The following is a 14,169-nucleotide window of genomic DNA, read 5'->3' on the forward strand; positions in this document are numbered from 1 at the left end:
ACCACAATTAGGTTTGCAGCGGATGACTCGTCTTCACCAAATTGAATATGGGATGAGCCTCCTCCCCGAGCCCCGATTACTGCCACAAACTCCTTAGCATTGAATTTTTTGCTATTTTAAAGTGTCTGTGAGTACGCTGACATTTTTCTAACCACACACCTTAGCGCGTGTGTAGGTACCACACTGGTCTTTCACGTGGCAACTTTTCACCTTTCGCCACTCACTTATCACCTTTCTGGTCCTGAAGAAAGCCCCGTTAATCACACAGTGGGGGCTGAAACATGTAGACCGCCACACATAAGCCAACTTAAAGGTAATTACTTCTTAAATAGTTTACCACACATATTTTAACTATATCCTGAGCGCCAACATTAAAAAATAAAGGCAAGGATTCTCAGAGGTATTTTTAACTGTAGAATATCACATCACATCACACTTACGCACCAACACCAACTCCGCTGTAATCAGGCGTCGTAGCACAACCGGGGGGCATTCGGCCGCCCGGTTAGCATGACACCAACTAGGTTGGTGTGTGAAGGGTCTTTTAACAACACCTAATGGGTCCAAGCTCATGCCACAAACAGTGACAAAAGTAATTACATACACATAGTGGCCTCGTCCACATATGAAACAGTATACACCCGAAACAAAGAAACAACGGAATTCAGGGACAACCATTGTGTACAAACGAAAGGCCCTCAGAATAACGCACGTGGGAATATCGGAGAGATGAGAATACAAGTTGTACGCCTTTTATTTGAGGAAAGTGCGCATTCATAGGAAGTATAGACGATTAAGGCATAATTTACGCAGGAAAGGCGCACCAGCCTAAAATCTAAATGGGACACCTCCGTAAAGCACTCTATGATGCACCGAGGACACATACACTTGTACCAGAAGTTGTAACATAAACAAGGGGACGGCGGCAGCCGCCTTACAGTTCTGCTCCTTGGTGCTGCTGGGGTGCAGCTTGCTGCTGAGGTTGGGTTCCGCCCGTGATCCATGCTGCTGGAGGCGCAGGGCAGAGGCTAGGAGGAGGAGCAGGGCAGACGCCAGAGGGGTCATTTGGAAGAGCTGGGTGCACATGGGTCAGAAAGGCACACGAGGACTGCACGCTCAGTCACCCTGGGAGCCAGGCCGGGCTTGGCAGCATGGGCAGCGGAGACGGGCAGGACGCTGCCGGACTCCCATCCAAGGGTACCCCACTCTCAATCTCGTAGCCCCTTCTCTCTCCAGTTTGACGCGAAAAGAGGGGGTCAGAGAACCCTTCCAACCACAAGGTCAGCTGCACAAGACCGAGGGAGAGGTCACTAAATTCCGGAAAGCCACTGGACGCCGCTTCTACTGCGAGGGGACACCTGTCACAGGAGCAGTCGGCAACAGTGCGCAGAGCTGGCGAAGTGTTCACAAAAACACCAAATGAATTTCCCCTGAGGGGGACTCTACTCCCCTGAGCAACGTTCAAGCAGCAAAAGTGACGGAAAATGCGCAAGAAGTCAGCCAGGGCGCGCAGTTCCAAGAGGCACTAAACTCCTGCAAAGTTTTCACGTGTAGGTCGTCACTGGGTGCTAAGGAAGCTCAAGCATGGATGCTGCCCTCCCTCCGGGAGGAGGAGGAGAATGTAACCCTCAGCACACATGCCCTGTGGGCCAGTGAGTGGCAGCTCTTGCTCTCACTGGTCTAAACACGGAAGAGCTCGTCAAGTTAAGTAAAATAGCGCCGCGCCAGTCACAAAAGAGCTCAACCCAAAGGGTCACCAGAGTACGGCCCCGGCGGCACATACAAGCACCCGAGGACGCCTCATCTCCTCCTCGACGCTGCTCAGGTGCTCTCCGTCCTGCTTGTGACTACTCATGGTGCAGAGGTCGGCAGCTGCTCCCTCCAGAGTGCCCACGGTGCTCGGGCGCTTTTTAGGCTAAGGCGCGGCGAAGAGGAGAAAGCGTGCGAAGAATGAAAACAAAACAAACAACACTGCATAGACCGGTCGGAGATGGGTGGCTAACCAATGAGAGAGCCGACTGGCGCGTGCTCCAGGCGTGAATGCAGCGTGGTGGCAGGAAGCCCGGAGCGTGCAGTACAAGTTACGCCTCATAAAGATAAGGAATTCACTTGCAACAGAAGGAAAGCAGAAGAACCCAGCGGGCGGGAAAAAAAGCCAAAGGGAGGCAACTTAGAAGCTTATTTCCAACGGCAGCCCACCGTTTACCATAAAAGGGTGACGCTAGCCAATGGGAATAAGGGGCGGGGCTTCAAGCCCTTCTCTCAAAGTCCTCCTTGATAATAAATCTTGCCGACGCCAGATGCACTTTGCGCTGCAACGCCACGCAAGACCTTAAAAAGAGAGCCTAAAATTCGAAGTATTTTTTTTTTTTTTTTTTTACAGAGAGACCTTAATCATGAGTGCCCAAGTGGGTAGTGTGCCATTTACTGCACGAGTTAAAAATGATATCACCGAGTTCGGAATTTGTTAATAATACCCATTATACGTTTAGCCATCAAAAAAAGGGCAAAACATGAACATTTTGGTGCTTTCTGCACCAAAAACCACATATCCCGTCACTTACCAATCTTTTTTATTCCATAAAATTTCAGTAGGCTTGACTTACTAAAATTCATGTTTGTGCAGGAGTAGTTAATCACTAATGGTACTTATAATCGAGGCCTAAAGAAGTTAGTATATTGTTGCTTCCACTTTTACAACTTTGTAAATTGTTACAAAAATTTGGAATGATGTCTTATTTCACGGCAACAGAAAGTGGTTCAGGTGGGACTATAACTACTGAAATGGATCTTTGCCTAGCAAAAAGATGGTTTACCACGGAAAAACAGAGATTTGAAGGAAAACACTTAGGTCAATGACTAGAAAAAGCAGAAGACTAGAAAAAGCAGTACAGTTCTACGTACCACTGTCAGAAACAAGGCGGCATGACTTTTGAGGCATCACACTACAGGTACCTTCTGGCAGTTGGCTTGTCATCAAAGACATTTGAGTCTGCACATGCTCACACAACCCTGCCTGCATCAAAGGCGAGTGTTGGGAGCTTGGGATACGGACTGGCTGAAAATTAGAATTTCGTTCACAGGTAGAAGAACTTTGCTCTTTGTTCACCACAGATGTTTTTCCTGGAATGGTTTTCTTCTCTGAAGAGGAAACTGAAAGAAGAGACAGCTTACTATGAAATGTAGCTTATTTCATTTTTCCATGTATGTAAGAAAACAGGAACTAAAATTGAAAAGCAAAACTTCAAGTAATCGCAACAGCCACAAATCAATTCATTTAAATAATGCAAGAATTCTACAATAAGAAATTTAATGGGCTTATAAAATGCACTGGACACCTTTTCTGCACAAGTCTTGATGTTATGCAACTGATGAATAGGACTTGCACAAAGGATATTTAGCTAGAGCAGTTTAACATTCATAACTAGCAGCATTAGCACACCTTTTCGATTAATGACAGTCTCTTTCGATTGGAGTACGAGTATGGTGGTTGCGGTGCAGAGACAGAATGTAGAGTAAAAAATATCCAGTTACACAAATATCGAGTCATTAATATCGTGGTTCAGAATTATCGACAGCTAGAAGATCGTGGTCAAAAATATCAACTTATGGTAAGTAATATTGATTTTAAAAATATCGAAGTGTTTAATATCGTTTGCAAAAATATAGTTGTTAAAAAATATATTTTTTATCAACGTTATGTATTTTAGCATATATTTTATATGTATTTGATGGATGTATACGAATTGTTTGTATTTTTAATATGTGTTTTTAGTAGTTATTAATTTTTTTATTTGAATTTTGCATTTTTAGTTCCGTAGCGGGCGTGGGTTTATATAGGGAATAGAGTGGGAAGTGATTTAGGGCCAGATGTAGGTAGGCTTTTACCGGTCGGTAACGGCCGAATTCGGCCGTTACCGACCGGTAAAAGGCATTTGAGATGTAGGGGGCAGAATCGGTAAATTTACCGTTCTGTAAATTTACCGATAGGTAATTTTACAGAATCTGTAAATATACCGGTCGGTAAATTTACTGACCGGTATATTTACAGAATCTGTAAAATCGATATGTAGGTGGGACTCTTATGAGTCCCACAAGGCCTTAGAAATCGGTATTTTACCATCAAATTCAATTTGATGGTGAAATACCGATTCAGGTGTGCATGCAAATGTGCGCATGCACACCTGTGCCATATGACAGGCAGACCTGCCCTTAGGGCAGGTATGCCTGCCATATGGCCCCCGAACCTTTTTTGGGGGTGCTAGAGGGTGTCAAAGTGACACCCCCTGCACCCTTGCCAAAAATCTGTATTTACCGATCGGTAAATACCGACCTGTAATGCCCCATTCATTCCTATGGGCTTCATAGCCCATAGGAATGAATGGAGCATTACAGGTCGGTATTTACCGATCGGTAAATACCGACTTTTACCGATTCGGTAAATAAACATCTGGATTTCCCTACATCTCCCCCCTTCATATTTACCGACTTTTAAATACCGAATCGGTAAAATTCGGTATTTAAGGGTCGGTAAATATGCTTTACCTACATCTAGCCCTTAATGATTTTAAATGTATTGATTATTTTTTATTTATTAATATTGGTTTAATTCAGATGTTATAGTGTTAAATTTGTGAAGTTAATTGTTAATTACCAATTAATTCAGATTAACAACCAATTATTAATTCCTAAATCAAAAATAAATTACGGGGTGTGGCATAGATTGCGGCGTGGTAGGACGCGAAACTCTGCTCCTCCGGCCCGCTGAATCATAGCTTTGTATTTGCCCCATTCCCTGGCTTGCAACTCACGAGGAATTGGCTGGTACCGATCCCGGATGCCTCCGGTGCGGCGGTGAGACAGACTGTGGACAGCCTAAGTGTGCCCGTCCTCGATCCCGTGTACGGCTGCGGTTTCACTTCCGTGACCCCCAAAAATGACGGGGTGGTGCATACTCCGCGGCTGAACAGCCGCGTATAAATTGTCGCTCCAAGGTTGTCCCCCTTTGAGCGGGCCGCCACGGAAGGCTTGCCAGGCCGCTGCTGGCCTGCGGCCGTACTATGAGTACCCTTAGTTTAAGCCCTTAGGGATCAGTGGGGCTGCACTGTTTTAACCCTAGTCAACATTTATACTCTCAATGCACAGCAGGAGGCTTTCATCCGCAGACATATAACGGAGGGGCTGGCTTCCCCTGACTCCGCGCTGGGAGTGGGTGGGGACTTCAACCTGGTTATGGATAACGACAGGGATTGTTCGGGGCAGCGTTACACTCAAGTGGAAGCCCTCTCTCTCGAAGGGAAACACTGGCTGGCAGAGAATGACCTGCACGATGTTTGGCGCCTCCGACATGCAGATACGTGTGACTATACCCACTACTCTGCAGCACACAAAACCTACGCGCGACTAGACATGCTTCTGGTTTCCAATACCCTCCTCTCTAGGGTGCAAGCCGCCTCAATAGCCACGCGCTCCCTCTCTGAGCACGCACATATCTCCCTCTCCCTGCATCCCGGTGGGATTGGTCATGCCCCTGCTAGATGTCAGCTTCGCGTAGGCCTCTTACCCTCCCCTGATGTTGTGAAATAAGTGTGTGCCAAGATTGTGAATTACCTACAACTTAACGACAATGCTGAGACTTCCCTGGCTACGGTCTGGGATGCTCTCATAGCGGTCTTGCGCAGGGAATTTATGGTAATCTCCTCTGCTGAGGCCCGTAGACATAGGGAAGCCTGCTTAGCTCTTGAACAGGAGGTGGCAGAACTGGAGGTGACAGATGTGGGAAGGTACTATTACAGAAGCTGCGTGCCATTGCGGTAGCGGGGAACATCCCTTTCCTTAAACGCTCCACAGGAGAGGCACTCCATCTGGACACCCAGACTGTCAAAGAGATCTGCTGCTTCTACCGCACCCTATATAGCCTCGACAACCAAGACATCCCAGAGGCCCAGGACTACCTAGCGTCTAGCAATTTCACCTGTCTCCCGAAAACACAGGCAGACCCTCTCGAAGACTCTATCCGATTAGAAGAGGTTATCTCTGCCATCGCTAAACTGAAGCTAAATAAATCACCCAGCCCTGATGTCTACCCTGCACCGTTGTACAAAACATGAACTGGCCCCCCTTCTCATCTGCCTATTCAACTCCTTCCAAGATAGTGTGGCGCTGACGGACTCAATGGGAGAGGCGGTGATCTCTGTCATCCTTAAGCCCAATAAGGATCCACGTCACTACGGTTCGTATCACCAAATTTCGTTACTCAACATCGATGCAACACCAAACGCCTTCTCCATCTCATCGATGGTGTTTACCGCTCTCGGGTAGGCGCTGTGCTCTTTCCGGTTGACGTGGCGAAATCGTTTGACAGAGTGTGCTGGGCATACTTTCGACATCCTTCGAAGCTTCAGGTTCGGCCCCCGTTTTCTCAAATGGGTATACTGCATATATCATGCCCCCGGGCATTTCCTAGGGTTAACGGGGTCTCCTCATCCCTCTTTGAAATTGCCCGGGGCACTAAACAAGGGTGCCCCCTTTCGCCCCTTTTATTTGCCCTTTACATGGAACCCCTCGCAAAGAAAATCCGGGACCATCCGGGCATTCAGGTCCTCAAGTTCAGAGGTGACTTCCACAAGGTCAGCCTGTATGCTGATGATATTACCTTGTCCCTCGCGCATACCCTTCCTCCCTACCCGCGTTAGTAGACGAACTCAAGGTCTTTGGCCGGCTTCCGGGCTTCAGGGTGAATCTTAGCAAGTATCAGGTCCTTTACCTGTCCCTACCACAACTACAAGTCGAGGCCCTCCAACAGTCTCTCCTCCTGCACTGGTCCGACGAGCCCATCCCCTACCTAGGCATCCTCCTGACCTCCTCGTTACCACGCACGTTGGAGGTGAACTATACGGCTCTGGTGGCGCAGACGCGAAGAGCGCTACGCGGGTGGGCTAAACACACGTTGTCATGGTTTGGGCACATTGCGGCGGTCAAGATGATGATTCTGCCATGCATCCTGTATCTATTCCAGACCCTCATGTTAACTCCGCCGTCTAACGCAGTGCGGTCACTGCAACTGGCTTTGAATAACTTTATTTGGGGTAATAAGAAGGTGTGCCTTTCGGTGGCGCAGCTATCACACTCCAGGGACAACGGAGGGGTGAGGCTACCCTTAATTCACAGAGATGGAACCGCCCGCTATATGAGAAGTTCTGGACCTTCATAGACCAGGCAGAGGCGGGCGCGAATGTTTAGCACGAAATCAGGCTTCCCCGCCGCCTGCACTCTTGGGGGCTTTATTCTTATCCGGTCACAGCAGCCACCATGAAGGTGTGGGACAAGGTTGCACTCGCAAAAGGTCTCACTACCTTCCCCTCCCCGATGACTCCTTTAGTGGACAAACCGGATTTCCCCCCGGGTATCCAGTCCACTGTTGCCCAGAGATGGAGAGAAGCGGGCTGCAAGCGCGAGGGCCACTTTTTTAACTCAATGGCATCATACCGTTTAGTCCATCTTGACCACCCCCACTTGGATACATTTTATTATTTACAACTACGACACTGGGCCACCTCTCGGGCCTGCCTCCCACATGCTTCTCGTAAACGTACTCTTTTTGAGCAATGGATAGCGAAAAAAACGGACGATAAGCACCTCATAGCGGAACTATATGTACACCTTTCTCAAAGTCAGAAAGGGACTCGCACTCGCGGACAACTCAGGTGGGAGGCGGAGCTGGGTAGGGCCCTCATGGATAAGGCATGGGAAAACATCCATTACAGAGCACATCACACAGCATATAGCACGGCAGGGACTGAATCCGCGTTAAAGGTTGCGTCGTATTGGTATCTCACCCCTGCTAGGATCCACCAACGGAACAAAAGCCATACTGAAGAATGTTGGCGCGGCTGCGGTATGTCAGGCTCCCTAGCGCATCTTTTGTGACATTGCCCGAGGCTGGAGCGATTCTGGGAGCAGGTTCTAAATGGTATTGATGAAGCTTATGACCCAGAGATACCCCGCTTCCCGGCCTAAACACTACTAGGGTTATCAGACTCCCTCACCTTCCCTTTGCATTTGCTGCACAGCAGACAGATGGCATTGGCTCTCCTTGCAGTGCGACAGGCGATCCTAATACACTGGGGTACTACTACGGTCCTGGATCACTCAGCATGGCTCCATAGGCTCTGGATGACCCTGGCAATGGAGCCGCTCTCGCTAATACAAAATCAGAAAGGCAAGAAATATGCCGATCTTTGGGCTCCTTTTATTGTAATGTTATCGAAGGATCTCCGTGAGGTCACTTGCCCCAAACTCTTGCAAGTACTACATTTGATACCTCCTACGACTGACTGAGATGAGCCCCAGATAGACAAGCAGATGGAAGCGTGTGGGTCTGGGGCGTAGGGTCCCTATGCAGCTCTTGATATTTAGATACAGATTCCCCCTTTTACTTTAAATTCTTCTTTATTGGGGGTGGGTGGGTTGGTAAAAGTTTTTCTATATTTGTTCCTCCCTTTAGGTGGATTCTCGTTTTGGGCTGATATAGCTCTCTGAATATACAGGCCGCTTTGATTTACTAGTCTGGATTCTACTTGATGCCAGCCTCCGGGATGCAGGTCTTATCAAAGTAACTCATGTACACCCTTAAAGCATTGTATGTAGCTCCGGCCCCTGTGGTTGTAGGCATACAGCCGTGAGCAACTAACAAGTCACATACCAAATTACCTAATAAAAAGATTTATTCCATAAAAATAAATTACTTCCCACCCTTTACACCTATAAACATCACAACACACACCTAAAATTACACAATTACCATGATTAATTACCAATTATTTAATTAAAATTATGGTAATTGTGTAATTAATTAATTGTGTAATTAATTTTAAGTGTGTGTTGTGGTGTTTATAGGGTGGAAAGTAATTTATTTTTAATTTATGAATTAATAATTGGTTAATTAATTTTCATTAAGTAATCGGTAATTAATTATGGTAATTGTGTAATTAATTGTAGGTGTTTTGTGTTTATAGGAGTAAAGGATGGGAAGTAATTTGTATTTAACCAATTCATACATAGTTGTCCGTTAATGTTAATTATCTCATATTTATTTTGGGTAACTGTTTATTTTTGTGTGTTATTTTTTCTTTTAAACGGGTAATGGGTGGGTATTGAATAGATTTTAATTACTTTATTATTAGTTGTTAATAAAAATAGTTTTTAATTTAAAAATAAATGTTGATTGTCTTTTACTATTTTATAGTTTAATTTAGGTGTGCATTGTGGATATTATAGTGTTAAAGTGTGTGTCATCCGTGGAAGATAATGTGAAGCCCTTCAACAGCGTGTCAATAAATTAACGGTGATTTCTCAGGAGCTTGCTTCCCGAGCCGAAGACGCAGAAGTACGTGCAAGGCGCAATAACCTCAGTTTTGTTGGTTTTCCAGAGGGCAACTCCATGAATCGCTTCCTTACCTCATGGTTCAAAGACCTGTTGCCTACGTATATGATCTCAGCATGCTTTGTGGTCGAGAAAGCCCACCGGGCACTTACAAGAGAGCCACCCCCTGGGGAGAATCCACGGGCAGTCATCGCCAAGCTGCTAAATTATGCAGACAGACGCGCGGTGTTAGTTTGCTTGGTTGAATAAAGATAAACTTGTTTTTTACTCCATGCACATCGTGAATTTTCCAGATTACACCAGTCTTGTGCAACAACAAAGACAGTCCTTCACAGCAGCAAAACGGAGACTGCGAGAACTCAACATTTCATACATGTTGCTTTATCCTGCCAGGCTCCGAGTAATATACAATTCTAAGACCTACTTTTTCAATTCACCAGAAGCAGTTTTCGCTTGGTCTGACGAAAGAGCCTACTTGAAACCACACTCCCCGCCACCAATGGAGTCCGACTCATCTAGGGGCTCGCAGAGGAACAGATCACGCAGGACGAAATTTGTGCTAGCGATACTCCCGCTAGCACAAATTTGTATGTCCATAGTTTGGATTTACTCCGCCTACTCTACATCAAGTGGAGGTAGACGTTATGCACTGTGGCTGACCTACACGGACACTTGTACCCCAAGGTTAATGTTCTACGGGGAGGTTGGGATCCATTGGAGGGAGGCCTTGGGATCTTAGGTTGGGGGTCCTCGGGTTCTCCATACCGAGACAGATGCTCCTAGTTCTTGGCAGTATCGGGGGAGGGGGTACGGAGGGGGGGTGTTCTTGGGATTCAGAGTTATGTTATTCCTTGGTGTTTACACATGCAGACACGCATCCCATTCTTCATTAGACAGACCATTACTCTCAGGCAGCGGTTCTCCATGTAGGTGTCCTGACGGCGGTGAAGTGAAATGTCTGAGGGCTTCTCAACAAAGTCAAACAGGGGGCAGTCCTTAGGCAAACTAATGATACGGGTGACATTCTTCTCCTACGGGAGGCTCCTCTCTTAGGCAATAAGGCTACCTGCCTAGCTAGGTTCGGGTACCAACAGGTATATCATGGGGTTTCACTAGGGGTTCCCGTGGAACAGCTATTCTTATACATTGTCGTGTTCCCTTCATTCATACTGGGTAGATCCTAGGGGGCAGATTTGTTCTCTTGTCAGGAACGCTCTGTGGTGAATTACTCAATCTAGGCAGTGTGTACGCACCCCCACCTCTTGGGACCGCGTTAGTGGAAGGTATTACACATCTATGGAGCGAAATTCCAGAGGGTTTGTCACTCCTGGGTGGCGACTGGAATGATACTATGACACCACTGGATAGGGGACGGGGATCGGGGTAGACCCTCCCGTCGTTGCCTCAAAACTATTTTCACTTGCTGGGGAACTGGGATGGGCTGATATATGGCGGGAATACCATCCAGTCAAGATAGGCTACACATACCTGTCCACGGTTCCATGTCTCGCCTAGATTACTTGTTCACACCACAGAATTATGTACACAGGTTTGCCTAGGGCTCCCATCTCCCAAGAGGGTTGTCCGATCATTCCCCGGTCATGGTGACACTCCTCGTACACCTTCAAAAGCCTCCCTTTAGATGGCGGATGTCCCCATGGCATCTGCGCGATCCGGATTACCAGGAGTGTTTACACACAGCGATCAAAGAACATTTAACCTTAAATACTGACTCAGCACCATCTAAAGAAACCCTCTGGAAGGCCCTGAAACCCACTATCAGGGAGTGGACATTAGTTTTAGGACAAACGCAAATGCTCCACTGAGTGGACGGAGTTGGAGACCCAGTGCACATCCTTGGAGACAATACATGCATGATCCTAATCAGACCCTTCAGAGAAACTTGTCCCTCGCGCAACAACAGCTACAACATCACCTTACAGAGGAGGCGAAAGAAATCTGGTTGGCGTCTCAATATCGAATATATCAGTGGGGGGACAAATCCAGTAAAATGTTACACAGACTAGGTCAAGCCGGGCAAGCCACAGTTCCAACTATCAGGGGTAGTGACGGTGCCTTACATACATTCCCCACAGAAGTGGTGGCGGAATTCGCAAATCATTTCTCCACACTATACACCCAGAGAGAACAGCTCTCAGAGGATCTCATAGCTGAGTTCCTTCGGGATATTCCCCCTCAGAGGTTGACAGACCAGATGAGAGATCAATTGGACACCCCTATTACAATAGGCGACTTAACAGCTGCACTGACCACGATGCGACCAGGTCGAGCTAAAGGTCCCAATGGAGTTCCTTCCTTCCATATGGCCACGCTGGGCCCACACCTATTGGAAACAATAGAGGAGACCCTCGAGAAGCAACTATTGCCTCAGGACAAGCGCCACGCTGAAATGGTCACCTTTTTAAAGCCCGGCCGCCCACCGGATGACCCGTCCTCATGTCGTCCTATCTCCCTAATTAATTTCGAATCTAAGCTACTGGTGAAAGTTCTTGCGGATCGCTTGCGGACCTGCATCCAAGATTTGGTCCATTTAGACCAATCAGGCTTTATGCCACATTGAGCCACCCACCATAACATTCGTCAGGTCCATAACGCCATGGCATTGGCCCCGGAGTTGGGTCGCCCAGCGGCCTTAATCCTGGCTGATATAGACAAGTCCTTCGACTCCCTTAGCTGGGAGTACCTATTCCAACTTTTGGAGGCAATCAATTTTGGTCCATGCTTTCTGGCATACGTGCGGCTACATTGTACAGAACCTATGGCCTCAGTGCGTATTGCTGGTCATCGCTCTACCTTCTTTCCCATCAAAAGTGGCACGCGGCAGGGCTGCCCCCTGTCCCCGCATCTTTTTGCTTTGATGGTAGACCCCTGGCGGCATGGGTTTGTTGGATCCACTGCTCAGAGGCTTCGACTGGCCATGATCACAACCAGACCGTATTGCATTATGTGTAGACAACGTCTTGTTTTTCATGACTGACCCATGGATCTCGGGCCTGCGTATTCTGCAGATCCTCCGGGTCTTTGGCCAGACCACCGGGCTTCACTGTTCCCAGTATGCGGTCAGCAGGGCAGAAGCAATCGGGCATCTCAGCTAAAACATTCCACAGAAGGTTTCCAATATCAAGGAGCATTTGTGTCTCCTTGTCCAAAGATCTCATGGGCACACATCATAAATCCACTCTTTGCCAGCCTCCGTGATGAGACTACTATATGGTTTTCCCTACCTCTCTCACTATATGGACGTTCGGCCATATTTAAAATGGTCTCTCTCCCCAGAGTGCTATATCGACTTCAAAATTTCCCATATCATATACCGCAAGTGTGGTATACGCAAATCAATGCTATACATAATAAATTCTTATGGGAGGAGGGGCGATTAGAGAGGCACTACAGCCTTGTGCGCAATCCACCTATTCCGCTGCTGACATATACTCCTATTACGTGGCTGCTCACCTTTCAGTTATTAAAGACTGGTGGTATAATTCACCTACAGACCCGGCGTTCGCTCTAGAACGCACATTGAGAAGACTCCCCTCCTACGGTTTCTGTATAGTGCACAGAATATCTTGACTTTTTACCACACGCAAGCCGAACAACGATCCAACTATGCCGGTATACGTCCGGCTAATGGGGTGGCCATGCGGTTGACGCAGACAATTATTTATGTCAGGTGGTCACATTGAAGGGGTTCCGCCAGTGAGACCAGATTGGCATTTCCACACTAAGTGACACTATGCGGGGCACCACCCTAAAATCCTTTTAGCAATTACAGGAGAAGTTCCATCTCCATAAAACCCAGTTTTACAGGTACCTCCAATTGCGACATGCTCTAACCCCATTGCTTATAAACCTAGCCGACCTTCCTGAATTCCATCCATTAGAAGGCCGCCTTCTTATGGGCGATCTAGGCGCACACAAAATACGACAGATATACCAAACGCTGACAACACACTCCACCACGACTCTCCGTAAAACGAGGAAAGCATGGCAGGATGACAACCCAGACCTCAGGGACAATAACTGAGCGGAGGCAATAGCAAGTCCCAGGGGCGCCGTGGTAGCCTCCAGATGCAGTCTTATTCAGTCTAAGTATGTCCATCGCGTGTATTACACACGTCTTCGTCTCTGGACGATGGGAGTCGTTGCATTCCCTCAGTGCTTACACTGCGACAGGGAGGCGGAGACATTTTTCCATACGGTATGGAGTTGCAAGGCATTACAGCCCTTCTGGCGTAAAGTATTGATCTGCCTTAAAGAAGTGCTGTCCTGGGATCTTCCACATGATCCTAGACTGTTTCTGCTTCATAGCACAGAGGAAATAGGCGGGAACCGATATAAACAACACTTATCTTCCTTGCCCTCACAATCGCCAAACGTGATATTGCTCAGTTATGGAAGGGAACCTCTCCACCAACAATAGAAAAGTGGCGAAAAGAGGTAGACAAATGCATTGGTGGGGAGATAGCAGTATTTCAAGCGAGGGGTTGCCCCTAAAAACACAGGAAAGTATGGTCTTGATGGTCTACATACCGGGGCACTGACCTTCCTCCTCTTCCTTCGCAAACCCCGTAAAAAACAGCACCATAATGTATGACGTCTTTTTTTATATCTCTTTGGGTATTCAGGTGTATCAAAATTTGCTTGCTGACGCGGGTGGAGTGGGAAAGTCTGCATAAAGTTTTGCTTTTCACTTTTGTTATATATACGAACTGTACCCATTGATATTCCGAGGTCTGGTAACTTATTATTTTGTCTCCAATTGG

General features: G+C 47.2%; 1 protein-coding gene across 5 annotated transcripts in view; it reads right to left on the reverse strand.

The window, feature by feature from the left end:
- CCDC14 (coiled-coil domain containing 14) overlaps positions 1-14,169 on the reverse strand; it is a 214,275-nt gene that overhangs the window by 165,486 nt on the left and 34,620 nt on the right. For 3 of the 5 annotated variants that reach the window (XM_078682037.1, XM_078682041.1, XM_078682040.1), the window contains one exon: positions 2,905-3,153. The exons of 1 other annotated variant lie outside the window; for it this stretch is intronic. In XM_078682037.1, coding sequence (XP_078538163.1) covers positions 2,905-3,153 — 249 coding nt within the window. The remainder of the gene's footprint in view (positions 1-2,904; positions 3,154-14,169) is intronic. One more of the 5 variants, XM_078682038.1, reaches the window with a different exon arrangement.

Source organism: Lissotriton helveticus, chromosome 3_1, assembly GCF_964261635.1.
Source record: "Lissotriton helveticus chromosome 3_1, aLisHel1.1, whole genome shotgun sequence".
NCBI classification, from domain to species: domain Eukaryota; kingdom Metazoa; phylum Chordata; class Amphibia; order Caudata; family Salamandridae; genus Lissotriton; species Lissotriton helveticus.